At 35.4% G+C, this 23,358-nt stretch overlaps 1 protein-coding gene across 1 annotated transcript in view; it reads right to left on the reverse strand.

Moving 5' to 3' along the window:
• The window catches only part of SLCO6A1 (solute carrier organic anion transporter family member 6A1), a 104,923-nt gene that overhangs the window by 18,321 nt on the left and 63,244 nt on the right, over window positions 1-23,358 (reverse strand). Inside the window, exons 9-10 of the mRNA XM_030843084.2 lie at window positions 10,139-10,292; window positions 3,769-3,956 (exon numbers count right to left, since the gene is read on the reverse strand). Of these exons, the coding sequence (XP_030698944.2) occupies window positions 3,769-3,956; window positions 10,139-10,292 (342 nt within the window). The remainder of the gene's footprint in view (window positions 1-3,768; window positions 3,957-10,138; window positions 10,293-23,358) is intronic.

Consider the following 23,358-nt stretch of genomic DNA (forward strand, 5'->3'; position numbering starts at 1 on the left):
GAGGCACACAGGATCTTTTGTTGTGGCGTGTGGGCTCTTCGTTGCAGTGTGCAGGCTTCTCTCTATGTGGCGCACAGGCTCGGTAGTTGCGGCACGTGGGATTAGTTGCTCCATGGCATGTGGGATCTTAGTTCCCCAACCAGGGATCAAACCCACGTCCCCTGCATTGCAAGGCAGATTCTTAACCACTGTACCACCAGGGAAGTCCCTCGCCAGACCTTTTATCAAAATTTCCCCAATCATATCTTGGTTGGTTACAACTTGCCTTGTTGTCAGTTCTTAAGGAGTATCTGATATCAACATATCCCGGGTACTTCCATATCCAAACTGTTTATAACTGTAGGGCAGTTTGTTGATGACGAAATAATGAGCTCATGTTTTCCTTCCTTGAGGATCTTTTAAGTGTTTCTCCAGTCTTCTGGAGGTGAATGCTGCTGTTTAGAAACCTGATGCCAAACTTTTGTTTTTCCTTTTTTCTTTTAGATGACAAAAGGATTATTTCTGCATCTTTACATCCAATAATTTTACCACAGTACATCTCAGTGTTGATTGCTCTGGATCAATTTCCCTAGACACTTGATGTGCCATTACAATATGTAGGTTCAAATATTATTTTATTTAATTATTCATTAATTATCATTATTTATTATTTCAGTAAACTTTAGCTACAGATTTAAATATTTATTTTTTTGGTTTTCTTCTTTGGGGACTGCAGTTATGTGCATTTTGGATCTCCTTTTCCTATCTTCCAAATTTGCCTATTTTCTCTAATACTTTTTCTTACTTTTATTTTATATTCTCCATTCTCCCTCTTCTATGCCACATACATGCTTTCTATGTTGTCTTTTCTTCCTTGTGTGCTTTATAATTTAGTCTTCATCTATAAATTTTTTCCCATTTCTTTCTTTCCTGAGTTCTGTCAGTTTTCATTCCATAGCCTCCTTCACCTAGCTATTTTTCTCTTGTTTTGTGGCCAAGATTGTTTAATTTTTTTAACTTAAACTTACATATAGTTACATTTATATTTTTATCTGATTCATGGTAACATTGTTCTAGTGAGTTTTCACTGTCCTTTGTAAAGTAATGCTTAATAATTTTCATTTCTCTCACTATAATTATTTGGTAGGTAGGCAGAAGCTTTTCCTTTTCTACTTAATCATTTTGAATGAGATGGGTTTTCTTAAACTAGAGGCAGAAAGTTATGGGAATGGAACATGCACCCAGCTTTCCAAGCTTCAAAACTGAAGAGTTATCTTCTCTGTTTACATAGAGGAGTTAAATATAGTCCCTATGTGTGGTTATACCTTCTCTGCTTCTGCAAACCTGGCCTGCTTCAAAAGAACTTGTACTGCCAGATCTGGGCTTTCGAGATCTCTTCATATTTATTGTTTTCCAAAGTTATGTATTCACTTGTAGATGGTATTTTGCTGGCACTTTTTTAGATCTGCTATGTCTGGACCCCCTTGGCATTTTGCAAAACTTTTTTCCCATTCTTTCCAAAAATACTCTGCTTTGACTTATCTACCTCGGTCCTACTCCCAGAACTTCCATCTTAAGGTACCATCCTCTCTTCTTGAGCAGAAATATATGCTGGAGATATTTGAGATCTGTCAATCCTGAGACCCTCTCCACATTCCCTGTTATTCTTTGTAACATCTTTATGAATCTACAAGCTGGTTCCTTGTTCTACTTCAATTTTGGCAATATTTATATGCAATTACAACTCTGTCATTTTTTGTTGATCTCATAATTGTACTGAAACAGTATATGTGTGCATGTGTGTTTATGTGTGTGTGCATGCATGTTATATTTTATTCTACTTATTGCTCTCTACAGTTACCAGGAGACATGAGAAGATTCAGAACTAGACTTCTGGAGTATTACTATCATCTTTCTCATCTCACTGCTGAGAATATTTGCTTAGAAGTTTCATACAATGTTAAGGCATGCTCAACATTGTACTGATTATGTTCAATCTGAGCTTTCTCTTCTCTTTGAATTTATCTCAGTTAATACATTATAATTCATTTAGTTCCCCAGACTGGACAACTGGACATAATTCTAGATTTTTCCACATTTTATACCAGGAACATCAAATTAATAACCTTGCCCTTTTATCCAAACTAAATATTTCTCTATTATGTTCTATTCTCTCTATCTCTAAATAGAGATAAATTCTAAACTGGTCTCCTAAGTACCTTCCTTTGTTTCTTGTTTTCTTCTATCAGCTTCATCATCCACACTATCTTCAAACTAATCTATCTAAAACACATATTTGATAACTTTTACTTCTGAGGTTTACTCTTTTCAATGGCTTCTAGATGCATATAGGATAACATCATTCACGTTAACATGGCAAAGAAAGCCTCCCATGACCAGGCCCTTACCAAGCTCAAATCTCCCTGTCCAATTTACAATCATGCTACTCTTGTCATAACAAACTCCTTGCCAAGATATTTCACACATTTTTGCCTCTACTTTTCCTACTAATTTTTCCTGTTAAGAACTTGCCCCCAGTTTGCTTGCATTGTGAGAAATCACTTATCTTCACAACTCAAGTTCAAGTGCCACACTGTCTATAAGCATTTCCAAATCATCCTAGATAAAAATGACCATTTTCTCCACTTTGTTCCCAGGTCAATCTGTACAAGTCTTAATCATGGCATTTCTAAGAACTCCCTGCACTCTTTTTTTTTTTTTTTTTTACGCTGGCCTCTCACTGTTGTGGCCTCTCCCGTTGCGGAGCACAGGCTCCGGACGCGCAGGCTCAGTGGCCATGGCTCACGGGCCTAGCCGCTCCACGGCATGTGGGATTTTCCCGGACCGGGGCACGAACCCGTGTCCCCTGCATCGGCAGGCGGACTCCCCAACCACTGCGCCACAAGGGAAGCCCTCCCTGCACTCCTTTTTATGTGTTTTTCTCCCCCTAGTAAACTCTAAGCAGCTTAGGCAAGGTCCATATTTTATTAGTTTTTGTAGTTTCAGTGCCAGATCTAGGTGAATAAGTAAAAACCTGCTTCACTGTATTGATATGTTAAAGTTTTGTCTCCCATCTAAACTGCAAGTTCATTGAAGTCAGAGACCATGTGTGCCCAACTCAGATTTCTTTTGCATATATTTATTCATGTTTTTTAGTCTGTTTTCCTAGGGTACAACAAATTGCTCCTCATGACCTAAAGGTTTATGTTAGTCTTTTGAAAAAAATAATCTGAAAATAATGACCAATTATTCTGCTACTATGGTAAAAACAAATATTAAATATATTTCATATATTCAGGAAGAACAAATGAATAACAAATGTTGGTTTAATTTAGAATAATAATAAACTTATGTATTGAAATTCCAAAATTCTAGAAGTTATTATGTTCCTTTGTTGATGACACATGTCTTCTCATAGTCAAACTGGCTAATATAGAAGTAAATAGTCAATAAATATCTATAACCAATGAATCAACATTGTAATCACATGTGTTATAATTAAGATTTTTCCTATATTTATGAATTTTCCAGGTATGTTAAATTAAGTAAATAAATTTAGTTTTAAGTTAAACTAAATGTGTTATCTATATACATACTTTATGCAAATAAATTAGTTAAAATAGAGAATTAAGCATATACATGAATTTTGAAAATATAACAATTTTCCCCTCTAGCAGTTGCTACCTTGAAACAAAAGCATAAATCATTTACTACAATATTCTAAAACCTTCCTAAACTTGTCTTTCATATGTATTAAATGAATAATGATTATGAATAACATATACACACCGAAGGATGGTCAGGATGTTTGGTACACCAGCAAAAGCAGAAAATACAATTGTAGAAAAGATAAAAGCAATGAACAAAGGTAATTTATAGCACTTTGGATCACATGTCCCATGTCTAGCGTCAATAAAGTCACCTTGATTATCTGAGGTTGTTAATCCTTCTTTAATGCAAGAACAATTGTAATATGTCTATGAAAATGAAGACAGGAAACAATCTTTTAGAAATATAGTCACAAGACAAAAACTCTTATAATTGTAAAATAAAAATTAAATCAATAACTACAGGGAGACTAGGCAGTTTTATTAGTAAATATCCTTATATTAAATCTGCCATTCATAACTTACAAATGAACCACTAATGATAAATAAGATCAAGGTATTTTACCTAACAAAGAATTGTGTACATGTATATATAATTATAGTTACTTAGGAAAAATTCTATTAATTTAAGAAATTTCACTAAAAATATTTACATTTAATTGTACAAATAATTGTTGGAGAGAGATATAGATTAAGGACAAATAAGGAAAATGTAATGAATAAAGTGGAATTTTAGCTGGAATTTGAAATATGGAGAGTTACCCAATCGTAGACAGTTTTAGAACTATGCTGCAAAGGCAAGACTTTATTTTGTATGTGATGATGACAGGGCTGTTATCTATTAGGCAGAGTAGGCACAGTGTACCTAGGACCCACAATACTTTCAGAACCAAAAAAAAAAGGTTTTAATTTTAGTGTCTTTTAAAATCAGAGAAAAAATAAATATCATAATAATGAATATATTATAATGCATCCAGCCTGGATCATATTTGTCTTTATGCCAAAGTAGTTGTACATTAAATCTCGCTCTCTCTCTCTCTCTTTCTTTCTTTTTTTAAGTGAAGGAAGGGGTTTAAAAAGGCAAAAGTGCCTAAAGCCAACATAAGTCATAATGTAGTCCCTAATGGGAACGAAGGAAAACTTGGGGCTGTTATATTATTATTGATAACTCAAGGAAGATGAATAGGTGGTATTTTCTAAGAAGAGATAAACAGAGTTGGAGATACAGAGACCAGTTAGCAATTTGTTAATCTGTTGAAAAGATTCTAAATTAAATAATAATAATAATTTTTAAAATTCAGTAGAAATATTAAACTAAGTTACCAGTGAAGGAATAAGAGGAAATAAAGATGGCTTGAACCTGTGTGATTCAGAAAATGATGGTACAAAAACCATGTCCGTTGTTTAGGGAAGCTGCTAAGTGGTTACTGGATATATTAAAGAAAAATAGAAATATCTAAATAGCAAATCATTCATTCTACCATATTTTTTTTATAATGCCTATGTGCCAAACATCATTCTAGGTATTGTGAAAACATAGTAAACAATACAATAGAAATCCCTGCCCTCATGTAGGAAATTTTTTGCTAGCATGAGATAGGCAATTTTTTAAAAAAAAGAACCTTTAATGGAGCACATGGTGACGAATACTATGGAGGAAAAAATAAAGTAAGGAAAAAAAACAGGGATTATAGGGGTGAGTTTAACATGAACAGGTAATGCTACAATGATACAGTGATATTTGAGCAGAGATTTGAAGAAGGTAAGGGAGTGAGCCATGTGGTTACCTGAAAGAAGTATATTCCAGGTGGGAAAAACAAAACAGAAATTGAAAAGCCTTGGGACTGGAGCTTGCTTGAAAAATTCAAAGAAAAGCAAGGAGAAAAATTTGTTTGAATCAGAGTGAACATGAGGGAAACTAAGAGAAAATGAAATTGGAGTAATGAGGGAAGGATTTATATAGAAACTGGTAGGTAATTGCAAGAGCAATTTAAGAACTTCAGTCTTTATTCTTAGTAATGTGAAACCATTAGAGGGATAGATGTATAAATGACATTTTTTAAAAGATCACTCTAGCTGATATATTGAGGCTACTGAACTGTGAAAGCAAGGGTAAAAGCAGAGAAAACAGTTAAAAAGCTCTTAAAGTAAGATGCAAGTCATTGGTGACTGGGGCCCGGGTATCAGAGAAAATGATGAAGATAGTCAGATCTAGCATGTATTTTGAAAGTAGATTTGAAGGGTCCTAGGGTAAGAATGGTTACCAGAAAGAGAAGGTCATATGGAGAAGGCCTCCCTGAAAGAAGTTAAGACTTGCAGGCAAGGGAGGCAGTCAGTCCATGGCTCAGAGAGGGAACCAAGAAAATAAACACAACGACTTCACTTTTTCCCCCCATCTTTCTGACTTTCTATCAAGACTCCTTATTATCATAGTCTATATGATAATAGATTATATATGATAATAGAACTCTCATCCTATAGTTTGGTCTCTTGGAACAGTGAGAGGGTAGAGAAGGTGAAAAGTGGATCTGGAGGTCAGAAAAAAGATATCTAGTACAACAAATAATTGCAGACCATAGAACCTAAGATGACTAAGGGGAAAAGTGAAAATGTGAAGAAACTTTAGTGAACAGATGGTAGAATCAAAAGATATTAGGCTCTGGAAGGGCTGAAGAGCTGTAGAGTTATATCCAAAGAGATACAACCAAAATAGGAAAAATTATATTAAAATGAAATAGTAAAATATATTCAATTCAAATAATAAAAGAAGAAGATAGATCTAAGTCTACCATATCAATAATTATAATAAATGTCAGTTGTCTAAAAACTCCAATTGAAAGACAGACATTAACAGAATTGAGGAAAAAGCAAAAGCATATTATACCTTGGCTACAGGAGACATTTTAAACATAAAGACATGAACAGCTGGAAAATAAAATGATAGAAGTAAGATAAACCATGAAAACAGCAAGTAAGCTTACAGTGACTGTTTAATATATAAAACAAACTTCAAGACAAAGAGTATTACCCGAGATAGAAAGGGACATTTTGTAAAGATAAAAGGATCAAGAAGCTGTGACAATTTTAATGTGTATGCACACAATTAGAGGGTCTAAAATACATGAAGTCAAAATAAAGAGAGAAATAGACAACTGTATAATTATATTAAGATACATTTTTCATATATAATGTTCAGAATTTCATATACTATTACAAGGTATGCAAAATGACAAGAATAATTGGCTTAAAATTAGGACAAATATAAGTAGACTACTACAGATAGTAGACTAAATAGCAAGAACTTTAAATAGTTATGATTAATATTTTCCAGAAAATAGAGGGTAAATGGATAAAATATCTTAAATGATGTGGAATTTCACCAGGGACTTGGATTCTACAGAAACATAAATGTTAGAATGGAACAGATAAAAGGAGATGGAAAATAGAGAAAAGAGCAAAAGAGTATGGGATACAGTAGAAAGGTCTATTTGTAGTCTGCTGTTAGGCAGAATACTAAGATGGCACCTAAGATTCCCATCCTGCTATTTTATAAACCTGCATAATCCCTAGATTGATGTGAATTGGTGGATTTTAATCCCTTTACTAAGTTATGTTGCATGGCATAGCTGACTTTAAGAGACAGAGGTAAACTTCACCTAATTAGATAATATATAAAAGGAACTGAGCTTTTCCTGAAGTCAGAGATTCAAAACATGTGTCACAAGGGAGATTCTGTTGCTGGCTTTGAAAATGGAAGGAGTCATGTGGCAAAGAATGGGGGTGGCCTCTAAGAGCTAAAATTGGCCCTCAGCAGACAGCTACCAAGGAAATAGGGACTTCATTTTTTACAGCCCAATGGAACTGAATTTGGCCCAAAATCTGAATGACCTTGGAAGTAGATTTTTTCCCAGAGCCTCCAGAAAGGAATGCATTTCAGCCAACACCCTGATTTCAGTTTGTGAGACTCTGAGCAGAGGAACCAGCAATGCCATATCTGGACTTATGACCTGTGAGATAATAAATGGGTATTATTTAAAGACACTAAGGCTGTAGTAATTTGTTATGCAGCAATATTAAATTAATATATGGTGCCTCCTCCACAACCAATAAAAGAGGAGAAAGTGAGGGAGAAATAATAGCTGAGAATTTTCCAACTGATAGACATAAATCCACGGACTAAAGATATTCTGTGAAACCCTAGCAAAATAAATATAATGAAAACCACATCCAGGCATATCAAAGTAAAATTGCTAAAAGTCAAAAACAAAGAGAAAATCTTAAAAGCAGCTAAGCAGCCAGAGACATAAAGACAATATAATGACATCTTTCAAACGCCGGGCCACAGTTAGGGGGTGGGGTGGCAGGTGGGCATCACTGCCAATACAGAATTCCATACCAAGTGAAGACAGTTTTTCTTTTCAGAAATGGGAGTGAAATATGGTTCTTAAGGAAAAAAAAAAATCTCATATGAAAACATGGAAATGCAAGGAAGTGGGTAAATATAAGTGCATACTGACTGTACAAAAAAATAACAGTATGTGTCCTTTAAAATATATGGAGAAATAAAATATATGACAAAAATAGCACAAAGGTGGGAAATCAGTAAATGAAGGTAAAATATTCTAGGGATGTTTCAACTGGAAGAGATCCTGAAGACTGGCTTCTTGTAATCCTTAATGCTTTGGATGAGACTGACTTCCCTTCTCTATAGATATGTAGAATGAGGCTCCTGTTGGACTACAGCAGTCTCTGGAAGAAGATCCCTGATACTGCTATTTTATACTGAAAGCCATAACAGCTGCTGAAAAGAGCTAGTCCCAGTGAGAAGATCAGGAAGGAAATCCCAAGATTTCTTTCGTATCTATATAAGGAAATTTGAAGATCTTGATAGCATGGATAAGAATATGTGGGTCTCAATGAGGCAAAACACTTGGAATATTATCAACATGAAGAGCAGATATCTATTTTCAGTTTTGGTAAAGCTGTGATTTTCTATAGAAACTTAGAAATCTTCAAAGGTGTAGTATTTCCTACCACTCCTCTTGTAAACTTTTGCATAAGTGTAATTGAAGAGCACTCAATTCTAATACATTTGACCCTTATATTTTGAATACGAACATTTAATCAGAATTATTTCAAAGTTGACATAGTTTCACTGAAAAAAATTTTCCAGAGGGAATTCCATTAACACAATTTAGACACAATAATTTTTTGTATATGGTATTTCTCTAATTTTCATTTTGTTAAAATTATTTTTACTGGCATCAGTTCTTTCCCATTTGAAATTAATGTATATTTTATCCGTTAATTGGTTTCATCTGTATCAAATTGTACTAATCATAACTTCTGCTATTGTGAGTTTTCCTTCAGAGCCATTATTTCTTTCAAGGCTAATTGTCCTGGGTAATTCGTAACAGATCTAATTTTTCTCAAATATATTTTATTCTTTCAATTTTTATTCAGCATCAAATGTTATCACACAGTTTGAGTCACTATTTTGTGAATTATTTCATTATTCATTATTAATTATTCCTTAGAGAAATGAAAGGAAATTATAAAGATTTTTATGAAATAGAAACAAATCCCTAAAAGGGATTTCCCAGTAAAAGAAAGATGGGTGGAAGCTATATAGTGGCTGGCATTTTTAGCTCTTGAATATCCCACGGATCAAAACGCCAAGGTCAAGCAGTTCTGCTTTATTCTGTGGTGACAACATGAGATTTAAAAAATCATTTACTTGTCAAAATAAAATGGAGGAGAGGAAGTAAACAGGAGTGTAAATTAAGATTTTCCATAAGTTAATAAATTGTTGAGGATGGGTAACTAACATATGGGAGTTCATTTTGGTTTTCTATTACATTTAAAGCTTCCCACAGTAATATATTTTAAAGATTTTAAATATCATTTTAAATATATTTTAAAATATATAAATCATTTAAAACATGTAATAGTTTTTAAAATACATAATACATATAAATAACCATTTTAAATTTAAAAATTTTAAAGACTCATTTTAAACATTTAAGAAGAAAGAATTTTTAAAGGGTATATAATCTTTTTAATATTCAATTAAAAACTGAAGATATATTGTTAAATAGTAGGCCAGTGAAAATATGACAACGAGGAACTAAAGTTGGTCAGGCATGCTAATATACTGTGATAAAATGATCTGTGTAACAGGAAAAAGAATATTGTTATGTACATACTAATAAATAAAGTACTAATAAAGTACTTTATTGCCTGCTAAGGAAGATGATATAATGCCCATGGGTCAGGAAATATCCTCTTTGTTGCTCTCTTCCCGTCACACAGACTAGACAAAGAGAGGGGAAAGAGAAACGCAGAATTTTTAAAACCTGGGTCCCTACTTCACTCCCAATTCTCACAAGTCCTATGTATTGTTATCACATGAAGCCATAATTTAAGAAAAATTTAAGAAACGGAAAATAAGAGGGGGAAAGGATTTTATAGACAGCAGGAGTAAAATATAAACATCATCTATAAGTTGCACTTCTTAATGGAGAGGACGAAGCAGAGAAAAAGATAATTACCTTGTGATTCTTTAATGTTTTAGAATATGTACAACCTGCAAAGCAAGGAGAAAAATATCGAATATCATTTCTTCCACATGTAGCAGAATAAAATGAAGATGAGCATTTACAATGAGAATTGCAAGGAGCTGTCAGGTTTCCCAACTGCCCTGTTCTGTAAAAGAAGAGATTGAATGTAATTATAATACAACTATTATCCTTATTAATGTATACACAAAGATATCAATGAGATCAATGAAATATGATTATTTAAATAATTTTAACAGATTTAGGTACAACAGATATACAATAAACTGTACATTTTTAAAGCATACAATCTGCATACACTTGTGAAACCATCACTGCAATCATGTTAACAAACATAATCATCACCCCCAATAGTTCCCTCATGCTCCTTTGTAATTCCTCCACCCCCTGGCATCTGCTGATCTACTTTCTGAAACTGTTCATTAGTTGGAATTTCATAGTGCACTAGGTGCACTTTCTTTGTCTGGCTTCTTTCATGCAGCTGGTCTTTACATGGTCTTTGTATGGTCATATGCTTCCATGTCTCTTGGATAAATATTAAGGAGTAGAATGTTTGGATCATATGGTAGGTGTTCATTTAACTTTTTAAGAAACTGTCAAACAGTTTTCCAAAGTGATTGTGCTATTTTGCATTCTCACAAGCAGTGTGTAAGATTTCAATTGCTTCCTATATTCCTTGTCAACACTGGGAATAGTCAGTCTTTTTAATTTTAGACATTCTAACAAGGATACAGTAACTTCATATTGTGGTTTTTAATACGTATTTCCCTAATGACTGATGCTGGACATCTTTCCATGTGCTTATTTTCCATCTGTTTCTATTATTTGGTTAAGTATCTGTTTAAATCTTTTGCCCATTTTTGTGGATATTACTAAGCATTCAAAGTTCTTTATATGTTCTAGAAACCAAGTTCTTTGTTAGAGATATGATTTTCAAATATCTTCTCAGTCTATGGCTTGTTTCTGCATTACCTTAATTGGATCTTTCAAAGAGCAGATGCTTTTTATTTTAATGAAGACCAATTTATCAATATATTTCTTTATGTATCACATATTTGGTGTCATAACCAAGAAATCTTTGCTGAACCCAAGTTCACATAAATTTTCCTCATATTCCTGGAATTTTATATTTCACAATTACATCTACAATCCATTTTGAATTAATTATTTACATGGTATAAGATATGGATCAAAGTTTGTTTAAATACAGATATCTAATTGTTCCAGCATCATTTGTTAAAATGACTGTATGTTCTCTGCTAAATTGCATATGCACCCTATCAAAAATTAATTATCTATATATGTGTGTGCTTACTTTTGGACTCTCCATTCTGTTCCACTGACTTATTGGTCTATATTTACACCAGTACTACTTTCTTGATTATTGTAGCTTTATAATAAGTCTTGAAATCAAATAGCATTAGTCCTCCACCTTTGTTCTTTAGAATTGTTTGTGGTTTTTCTACATCCTTTGCATAACTATATGAATTTAAAAGTCATTTTTCCAATATCTAAAAAAGAAAGCTTGCTGGGATTTTGATTGTGATTACATCAAATACATACATCAATTTGGGGAGGATTAACATTCTAAAGATCCTGAGTTTTGTAACCCACAAATATGGGATATCTCTTCATTTAAAAATGTAGGTTTTAATTACTGTCAGCAATGTTTTACAGTAATCAGTGCAAAGGGATTTTACATCTTTATCATATTTATCCTTAAGAATTTTTTTTCTTGATACTATTGTTAATAGTATTGTTGTTTAATATAAATTTCAACTTGTTTGTAGGTAGTATATAAAATGTCATAGAATCTTATATATTAATCTTTTCTTCTACAGTATTTCTTTTTGTTTGATAGTATTGTTAACATTATTTTTTAAAGTTTTTTCCAGAATTTATTGAGATATAATTGACACAGCACTGTATAAGTTTAAGATGTACAGTATAATTATTAGACTTACATACATCATGAAATGATTATCACAATAAGTTTAGTGAACATCCATCATCTCACATCAATACAAAACTAAAGAGAAAAAAATTTTCCCTTGTAATGAAACTCTTAGAGTTTACCCTCTTAACAACTTTCATATATGACATACAGCAGTATTAATTATATTTGTCATGTTGTGCATCACTTCCCTAGTACTTATTTACTTTATAACTGGTAGTTTGTGCATTTCAACTGCCTTCATTTAATTCCCGATCCCTTAACCCTTTGCCTTTGTTAACCATAAATCTGATCTCTTTCTCTATGAGTTAGTTAGTTGGTTGGTTGGTTGGTTTTAACATCTTTACTGGTGTATAATTGCTTTACAATGGTGTGTTAGTTTCTGCTTTATAACAAAGTCAACCAGCTATACATATACATATAACCCCATATCTCCTCACTTTTGTGTCTCCCTCCCAACCTCCCTATCCCACCCCTCTTGGTGGTCACAAAGCACTGAGATAATCTCCCTGTGCTATGTGCCTGCTTCCCATTAGCTATCTATTTTACATTTGGTAGTGTATATATGTCCATGCCACTCTCTCACTTCATCCCAGTTTACCCTTCTCCCTCCCCATGTCCTAAAGTCCACTCTCTACGTCTGTGTCTTTATTCCTGTCCTTCCCCTAGGTTTGTCAGAACCATTTTTATTTTTTAGACTCCATATATATGTGTTAGCATACAGTATTTGTTTTTCTCTTTCTGACTTACTTCACTGTGTATGACAGATTCTAGGTCCATCCACGTCACGACAAATAACTCAGTTTCATTTCTTTTTATGGCTGAGTAATAATCCATTGCTTATATGTGCCACATCTTCTTTATCCATTCATCTGTCAATGGACACTTAGGTTGCTTCCCTGTCCTGGCTATTGTAAATAGTGCTGCAGTGAACATTGCGGTGCATAACTTTTTGAATTATGGATTTCTCAGGGTATATGTCCGAAGTGGGATTGCTGGGTCGTATGGTAGTTCTGTATTTAGTTTTTTAAGGAACCTCCATACTGTTCTCCATAGTGGCTTTATCAATTTACATTCCCACCAACAGTGAAAGAGGGTCCCTTTTCTCCACACCCTCTCCACCATTTATTGTTTGTAGATTTTTTGATGATGCCCATTCTAACTGGTGTGAGGTGATACCTCATTGTAGTTTTGATTTGCATTTCTCTAATGATTAGTGATGTTGAGCATCCTTTCATGTGTTTGTTGGCGATCTGTATGTCTTCTTTGGAGAAATGTCTATTTAGGTCTTTTGCCCATTTTTGGATTGGGTTGTTTGCTTTTCTGATATTGAGCTTCATGAGCTGCTTGTAAATTTTGGAGATTAATCCTTTGTCAGTTGCTTCATTTGCATATATTTACTCCCATTCTGAGGGTTGTCTTTTTGTCTTGTTTATGATTTCCTTTGCTGTGCAAAAGCTTTTAAGTTTCATTATGTCCCATTTGTTTTTGTTTTTATTTCCATTTCTCTAGGAGCTGGGTCAAAAAGGATCTTCCTGTGATTTATGTCATAGAGTGTTCTGCCTATGTTTTCCTCTAAGAGTTTTATAGTGTCTGGCCTTACATTTAGGTCTTTAATCCATTTTAAGTTTATCTTTGTGTATGGTGTTGTAATTTCATACTTTTACATGTACCTGTCCAGTTTTCCCAGCACCACTTATTGAAGAGACTGTCTTTTCTCCAATGTATATTCTTGCCCCCTTTATCAAAAACAAGGTGACCATATGTGTGTGGGTTTACCTCTGGGCTTTCTATCCTGTTCCATTGATCTATATTTCTGTTTTCATGCCAGTACCATACTATCTTGATTACTGTAGCTTTGTAGTGTATTATGAGGTCTGGGAGCCTGATTCTTCCATCTCCGTTTTTCTTTCTCAAGGTTGCTTTGGCTAGTCAGGGTCTTTTGTGTTTCCTTACAAATTGTGAAATTTTTTGTTCTAGTTCTGTGAAAAATGCCACTGGTAGTTTGATAGGGATTGCATTGAATCTGTAGATTGGGTAGTATAGATATTTTCACAGTGTTGATTCTTCCAGTCAAGAACTTGGTATATCTCTCCATCTGTTTGTATCATCTTTAATTGGTTTGTTTGTTTTTGAAGTATAATTGACCTACAAGACTGTTAGTTCCTGTTACATAGCATAGTGATTTGGTGTTTCTGTACATTTCAAACTTATCACCACAGTAAGTCTAGTTACAATATATCACCACACAAAGATATTACATAGTTATTTTTATACTCCCCACACTGCACATTTCATATCCATGACTCACTTATTTTGCAACTGAAAGTTTGTATCTCTTAAACTCCCTCACCTATTTAATTCCTCCCTGCAACTCCCTCCTTTCCAGCAAGCCCTTGTTTGTTCTCTGTATCTACAGCTCTGTTTCTGTTTTTTATACTTATTCACTTGTTTTTTAGATTCCACATATAAGTGAAATCATACAGTATTTGTCTTTCTCTGTCTGACATATTTAACTTAGCATGATACTCTCTAGTTCCAACCTTGTTGCAAATTGCAAGATTTCATTATTATTTGTGACTGAGTAATATTCCATTGTATGTATATTACATCTTTTTTATCCATTCATCTATTGATGGGCACTTGGGTTATATCTTGGCTATTGTAAATAATGCTGCAATAATTACAGGGGTGCATATATCTTTTCTAATTAGTGCTTTTCTTCTCTTCGGGTAAATACCCAGGAGTGGAATTTGTATGTATTCTTTGTATGTTTTGGATATTAACCCCTTATCAGACATATCCTTTGCAAATATCTTCTCCCATTCAGTAGGCCTTTTTGTTTTGTTGATGCTTTCCTTTACTGAACAAAACCTGTTTAGTCTGATGTAGTCCCATTTATTTTTGTTTTTGTTTCCTTTGCCTGAGGAGACATCTAAAAATATTACTAAAACTGATGTCAAAGAGTGTACTGCCTATGTTTTCTTCCAGTAGTTTTATGGTTTCAGGTCTTACATTTGTCTTTAATACATTTTGAATTTATTTTTCTGCACGGTGTGAGAAAGTAGTCCAGCTTGATTCTTTTGCATGTAGCAGCCCAGTTTTCCCAACACCATTTGTTGAAGAAGCTGTTTTTTGCCCCATTGTATATGTCTCTTTTATTGTAGCTTAATTGCCCATATAAGAGTGGTTTCATTTCCATTGATCTATGTGTCTGTTTTTGTGCCTGTACTATACTGTTTTGATGACTGTAGCTTGGTAGTTTAGTTTGAAATCAGGGGAGCATGATTTCTTCTTTCATAAGATTGTTTGGCTGTTAGGGGTCTTTTCTGTTTCCACACAAATTTTAGCATTAGTTATTCTAGTTCTGTGAAAAATGCCATTGGTATTTTTAGGGATTGCATTGACTCTGAAGCTTGCCTTGGGTAGTATGATCATTTTAACAATATTAATTCTTCCATCCATGAACATGGTTTATCTTTCCATCTGCATGTGTTGTCTTCTATTTCTTTCATCAGTGTCTTATAGTCTTCTGAGTACAAGTCCTTTACCTTCTTACATTTATTTCTAGGTATTTTGTTTTTTGTAATGCATTTGTAAATAGGACTGTTTTCTTAATTACTCTTTCTGATACTATGGTGTTATTGTACTGAAATGCAACAGAGTTCTGTGTATTAATTTTGCATCCTGGAACATTACTGAATTCATTGATAAACTCTAGTAGTTTTTGTATTCTTTCAGTCACTCTATATCTTTTGATTGGAGTATTTAGTGTATTTACATTTAAAGTAATTATTGATAGGTATGTACTTTTTGCCGTTTTGTTACGTTTGGTTTTTTCTTTTTTTTAAACATTTTTATTGGAGTATAATTGCTTTACAATGGTGTTTCAGTTTCTGGTTTATAACAAAGTGAATCAGTTATACATATACATATATCCCCATACCTCCTCCCACTTTCACCTCCCTCCCAACCTACCTATCCCAAATTTCTACCTGGTCACTAAGCCTCGAGTTAATCACCCTGTGCTATGCTACTGCTTCCCACTAGCTATCTATTTTACACTTCGTAGTGTATATATATCCATATATACACTACCACTCACTCACTTTGTCCCAGCTCACCTCTACCTCTACCCATGACCTCAAGTCAATTCTCTAGTTCTGTGTCTTTATTCCCGGCTTGCCTCTAGGTTCATAATGACTTTTTTTTTTTATTTTTAGAATCCATATATATGTGTTAGCATATGGCATTTGTTTTTCTCTTTCTGACTTACTTCACTCTGTTATGATAGACTCTAGGTCCATCCACCTCACTACAGATAACTCAATTTCGTTTCTTTTTATGGCTGAGTAATATGCCATTGTATATATGTGCAACATCTCCTTTATCCATTCACCTGTTGATGGACACTTAGGTTGTTTGCATGTCCTGGCTATTGTAAATAGAGCTGCACTGAACATTGTGGTACATGACTTTTTGAATTATGGTTTTCTCAGGGTATATGCCCAGTAATGGGATTGCTGGGTCGTATGGTAGTTCTATTTTTAGTTTTTTAAGGACCCTCCATACTGTTCTCCATAGTGGCTTTATCAATTTACATTCCCACCAACAGTGCAAGAGGGTTCCCTTTTCTCCACACCATCTCCACAATTTATTGTTTGTAGATTTTTTGATGATGCCCATTCTGACTGGTGTGAGATGATACTGCATTGTAGTTTTGTTCTGCATTTCTCTAATGAATAATGATGTTGAGCATTCTTTCATGTGTTTGTTGGCAGTCTGTATATCTTCTTTGGAGAAATGTCTATTTAGGTCTTCTGCCCATTTTTGTATTGGGTTGTTTGTTTTTTTGTTATTGAGCTGCTTATAAATTTTGGAGATTTATCCTTTGTCAGTTGCTTCATTTGCAAATATTTTCTCCCATTCTGAGGGTTGTCTTTTGGTCTTGTTTATGGTTTCCTTTGCTGTGCAAAAGTTTGAAATTTCATTAGGTCCCATTTGTTTTCTTTTCATTTCCATTTCTCTAGGAGGTGGATCAAAAAGGATCTTGCTGTGATTTATGTCATAGAGTGTTCTGCCTATGTTTTCCTCTAAGAGTTTGATAGTTTCCGGACTTACCTTTAGGTCTTTAATCTATTTTGATTTTATTTTTGTGTATGGTGTTAGGGAGTGTTCTAATTTCATTCTTTTACATGTAGCATCCAGTTTTCCCAGAATTACTTACTGAAGAGGCTGTCTTTCCTCCATTGTATATTCTCGCCTCCTTCATCAAAGATAAGGTGACCATACGTGTGTGGGTTTAACTCTGGGCTTTCTATCCTGTTCCATTGATCTATATTTCTGTTTTTGTGCCAGTACCATACTGTCTTGATTACTGTAGCTTTGTAGTATAGTCTGAAGTCAGGGAGCCTGATTCCTCCACCTCTGTTTTTCTTTCTCAAGATTGCTTTGGCTATTCGGGGTCTTTTGTGTTTCTATACAAATTGTGAAATGTTTTGTTCTCGTTCTGTGAAAAATGCCAGTGGTAGCTTGATAGGGATTGCATTGAATCTGTAGATTGCTTTGGGTAGCAGAGTCATTTTCACAATGTTGATTCTTCCAATCCAAGAACATGGTATATCTCTCCATCTATTTGTAACACCTTTAATTTCTTTCATCAGAGTCTTATAATTTTCTGCATACAGGTCTATTGTCTCCTTAGGTAGGTTAACCCCTAGATATTTTATTCTATTAATTGCAATGGTAAATGCGAGAGTTTTTTTGATTTCACTTTCAAATTTTTCATCATTAGTGTATAGGAATGCCAGAGATTTCTGTGCATTAATTTTGTACCCTGCAACTTTACCAAATTCACTTGATTAGCTCGAGTAGTTCTCTGGTAGCATCTTTAGGATTCTCTATGTATAGGATCATGTCATCTGCAAACAGTGACAGCTTTACTTCTTCTTTTCCGATTTGGATTCCTTTTATTTCCTTTTTTTCTCCAATTGCTGTGGCTAAAACTTCCAAAACTATGTTGAATAAGAGTGGTGAGAGTGGGCAACCTTGTCTTGTTCCAGATCTTAGTGGAAATGCTTTCAGTTTTTCACCATTGAGGACGATGTTGGCTGTGGGTTTGTCATATATGGCCTTTATTATGTTGAGGAAAGTTCCCTCTATGCCTACTTTCTGGAGGGTTTTTTATCATAAACGGCTGTTGAATTTTGTCGAAAGATTTCTCTGCACCTATTGAGATGATCATATGGGTTTTCTCCTTTAATTTGTTAATATGGTGTATCACGTTGATTGATTTCCGTATATTGAAGAATCCTTGCATTCCTGGAATAAACCCCACTTGATCATGGTGTATGATCCTTTTAATGTGCTGTTGGATTCTGTTTGCTAGTATTTTGTTGAGGATTTTTGCATCTATGTTCATCAGTGATATTGGCCTGTAGTTTTCTTTCTTTGTGACATCCTTGTCTGGTTTTGGTATCAGGGTGATGGTGGCCTCATAGAATGAGTTTGGGAGTGTTCCTCCCTGTGCTGTATTTTGGAGGAGTTTGAGAAGGATAGGTGTTAGCTCTTCTCTAAATGTTTGATAGAATTCGCCTGTGAAGCCATCTGGTCCTGGGCTTTTCTTTGTTGGAAGATTTTTAATCACAGTTTCAATATCAGTGCTTGTGATTGGTCTGTTCATATTTTCTATTTCTTCCTGATTCAGTCTTGCCAGGTTTTGCATTTCTAAGAATTTGTCCATTTCTTCTAGGTTGTCCAATTATTGGCATAGAGTTCCTTGTAGTAATCTCTCATGATCTTTTTTATGTCTGCAGTATCAGTTGTTACTTCTCCTTTTTCTTTTCTAATTCTATTGAGTCTTCTCCCTTTTTTTCTTGATGAGTCTGGCTAATGGTTTATCAATTTTGTTTATCTTTTCAAAGAACCAGCTTTTAGTTTTATTGATCTTTGCCATCGTTTCCTTCATTTCTTTTTCATTTATTTCTGATCTGATTTTTATGATTTCTTTCCTTCTGCTAACTTTGGGGTTTTTTTGTTCTTCTTTCTCTAATTGCTTTAGGTGCAAGGTTAGGTTGTTTATTCGAGATGTTTCCTGTTTCTTAAGGTAGGATTGTATTGCTATAAACTTCCCTCTTAGAACTGCTTTTGCTGCATCACATGGGTTTTCAGTCATCGTCTTTTCATTGTCATTTGTTTCAAGGTATTTTTTGATTTCCTCTTTGATTTCTTCAGTGGTCTCTTGGTTATTAATAGTGTATTGTTTAGCCTCCAGGTGTTCGTATTTTTTTACAGATTTTTTTCCTGTAATTTATATCTAGTCTCACAGCGCTGTGGTCAGAAAAGACACTTGATACAATTTCAATTTTCTCAAATTTACCAAGGCTTGATTTGTGACCCAAGTATTGATCTCTCCTGGAGAATGTTCCATGAGCACTTGAGAAGAAAGTGTATTCTGTTGTTTTTGGATAGAATGTCCTATAAATATCACTTCAGTCCATTTTATTTAATGTATCATTTAAAGCTTGTGTTTCCTTATTCATTTTCATTTTGGATGATCTGTCCATTGGTGAAAGTGGGGTGTTAAAGTCCCCTATGATTGTGTTACTGTCGATTTCTCCTTTCATGGCTGTTAGAATCTGCCTTATGTATTGAGGTGCTCCTATGTTGGGTGCATAAATGTTTACAGTTGCTCTATCTTCTTCTTGGATTGATCCCTTGATCATTATGTAGTGTCCTTCTTTGTCTCTTGTAATAGTCTTTGTTTTAAACTCCATTTTGTGTGACATGAGAATTGCTACTCCAGCTTTCTTTTGATTTCCATTTGTATGGAATATCTTTTTTCATCCCCTCACTTTCAGTCTGTATGTGTCCCTAGGTCTGAAGTGAGTCTCTTGTAGACAGCATATATACGGGTCTTGTTTTTGTATCCATTCAGCCAGTCTATGTCTTTTGCTTGGAGCATTTCATCCATTTACATTTAAGGTAATTATCGATATGTATGTTCCTATTACCATTTTCTTAATTGTTTTGGGTTTGTTATTGTAGGTCTTTTCCTTCTCTTGTGTTTCCTACCTAGAGTAGTTCCTTTACATGTGTTGTAAAGCTGGTGTGGTTGTGCTGAATTCCCTTAGTCTTGTTTGTCTGTAAAAGTTTTAACTTCTCCATTGAATCTTAATGAGATCCCTGCTGGGTAATGTTGGTTGTAGATTTTTCTCCTTCACCACTTTAAATATGTCCTGCCACTCCCTTCTGGCTTGCAGAGTTTCTGCTGAAAGATCAGCTGTTAACCTTATGGGGATTCCCTTGTATGTTATTCGTTGTTTTTCCTTTGCTGCTTTTAATATTTTCTCTTTGTATTTAACTTCTGATAGCTTGATTAGTATGTGTCTTGGTGTGTTTCTCCTTGGATTTATCCTGTATGGGACTCTCTGTGATTCCTGAACTTAACTATTTCCTTTCCCATATTAGGGAAGTTTTCAACTATAATCTCTTCAAATATTTTCACAGTCCCTTTCTTTTTCTCTTCCTCTGGGACCCCTATAATTCGAATGTTGGTGCATTTAATATTGTCCCCAAGGTCTCTGAGACTGTCCTCAATTCTTTTCATTCTTTTTTCTTTATTCTGCTCTGCAGTATTTATTTCCACTATTTTATCTTCCATGTCACTTATGCATTCTTTTGCCTCAGTTATTCTGCTGTTGATTCCTTCTAGAGAATTTTTAATATAATTTATTGTGTTGTTCATGATTGTTTGCTCTTTAGTTCTTCTAAGTCCTTGTTAAACGTTTCTTGTGTTTTCTCTATTCTATTTCCAGAATTGTGAATCATCTTTACTATCATTATTCTGAATCCATTGTTTTTTGTGGCTTTCCCCAGTGGCTAAGGTTGGTTCAGTGGGTTGTGTAGGCTTCCTCGTTGACAGGACTAGTGTGTGTGTTCTGGTGGATGAGGCTAGATCTTGTCTTTCTTGTGGGTAGGTCCACGTTTGGTGGTGTGTTTTGGGGTATCTGTGACCTTATTATGATTTCAGGCAGCCTCTGTGCTAATGGATGGGGTTGTGTTCCTCTCTTGCTAGTTGTTTGACATAGGGTGTCCAGCAGTGAAGCTTGCTGGTCATTGATTAGAGCTGGGCCTTGGCGTTGAGATGGAGATATCTTGGAGATTTTCGCCGTTTGATATTATGTGGAGCTGGGAGGTCTCAGGTCAACCAATGTTTGAACTTGGGTCTCCCACCTCAGAGGCAAAGCCCTGACACCTGGCTGGAGCACCAAGAGTGTGTCATCCACACAGCTCAGAATAAAAAGGAGAAGAAAAGGAAAGGAAGAAGATTAAAAAAAATTTTAAAGTTATTAAAATAGAAAACAAAAAATAATTATTAAAAAATTTTTAAGTAAAGTTAAAAAAAGGAAAGAAAGAACATCCAAACCAAAACACAAATCCACCAATGATAACAAGCACTGAAAGCTATACTAAAAAAAAATAAAATAAAAGGACAGACAGAACCCTAGGACAAATGGTAAAAGCAAAGCTATACAGGCAAAATCTCACACAGAAGCATATGCATACACCCTCACGAAAAGAGAACAAGGGAAAAAAATCTATCTATCTATCTATCTATCTATATATCGTTGCTCCCAAAGTCCGCCTCCTCAATTTGGGATGATTCGTTGTCTATTCAGGTATTCCACAGATGCAGGGTAAATCAAGTTGACTGTGGAGATTTAATCCGCTGCTCCCGAGGCTGCTGGGAGAGATTTCCCTTTCTCTTCTTTGTTCGCATAGCTCCTAGGATTCAGCTTTGGGTTTGGCCCTGCCTCTGCGTGTAGGTCGCCTGAAGGCATCTGTTCTTTGCTCAGACAGGACAGGGTTAAAGGAGAAGCTGATTAGGGGACTCTGGCTCACTCAGGCTGGGGTGAGGGATGTGTAGGGAATGCAGGGCGAGCCTGCGGTGGCAGAGGCCAGCATGACCTTGCACCAGCCTGAGGCGCACCGTCTGTTCACCCGGGGAAGTTGTCCCTGGAGCACAGGACCCTGGCAGTGGCAGGCTGCACAGACTCCCAGGATGGGAGGTGTGGATAGTGACCTGTGCTTGTACACAGGCTTCTTGGTGGCTGCAGCAGCAGCCTTAGTGTCTCATGCCCGTCTCTGGGGTCCGTGCTGATACCCACAGCTCACGCCCGTCTCTGGAGCTCCTTTTATCAGCACTCTTAATGTCCTCTCCTCACACACCAGGAAACAAAGAGGCAAGAAAAAGTCTCTTGCCTCTTCGCCAGTTCCAGACCTTTTCCTGGACTCCCTCCCGGGTAGCTGGGGTGCACTAGCCCCCTTCAGGCTGTGTTCACGCACCAACCCCAATCCTCTCCCTGCGATCCGACTGAAGCCCGAGCCTCAGCTCCCAGTCCCGGCCCGCACCAGCGGGTGAGCAAACAAACCTCTCAGGCTGGTGAATGCTGGTTGGCACTGATCCTCTGTGCTGGAATCTCTCTGCTTTGCCCTCCGCACCCCTGCTGCTGCTCTCTCCTCTGCGGCTCTGAAGCTTCCCCCCTCCACCAACCGCAGTCTCCGCCCGTGAAGGGGCTTCCTAGTGTGTGGAAACCTTTCCTCCTTCACAGCTCCCTTCCACTGGTGCAGGTCCCGTCCGTATTCTTTTGTCTCTGTTTTTTCTTTTTTCTTTTGTCCTACCCAGGTACATGGGGAGTTTCTTGCCTTTTGGGAGGTCTGAGATCTTCTCCCAGCATTCAGTAGGTGTTCTGTAGGAGTTGTTCCACATGTAGATGTATTTCTGATGTTTTTGTGGCGAGGAAGGTGATCTCCACGTCTTCTTCTTCTGCCATCTTGAAGCTCCTCCCTGGGGGTTGTTTTTATAGGTGTTTTCTTTTTCCTTTCTCTTCCTTTGTTCTCTTCCCTTATGATTTGATGACTATCTTTAATGTTATGTCTCGATTCCTTTTTTTACTCAGTGTGTAATAGATTTTTTATTTGTAGTTACCGTGATGTAGGTACACACACACACACACACATCATTTTAAGTTAGTTATCTAAGTTCAAACACATTTTAACAATCCTGCATTTTTGCTCCACCCACGTCTCCTGTTTTTGACCTAGTTTACATCTTTTTGTGTGTCCTTTAACTACTTATTGTAGATAGATATAATTTTACTACTTCTGTCTTTTAGTCCTCATACTAACTTTATATGTGGTTGATTTACTGTCTTTCCTTCATATTGCTGTTACCAAT

Source organism: Globicephala melas, chromosome 3 (genome assembly GCF_963455315.2).
Source record: "Globicephala melas chromosome 3, mGloMel1.2, whole genome shotgun sequence".
In the NCBI taxonomy this organism is placed as follows: Eukaryota; Metazoa; Chordata; class Mammalia; order Artiodactyla; family Delphinidae; genus Globicephala; species Globicephala melas.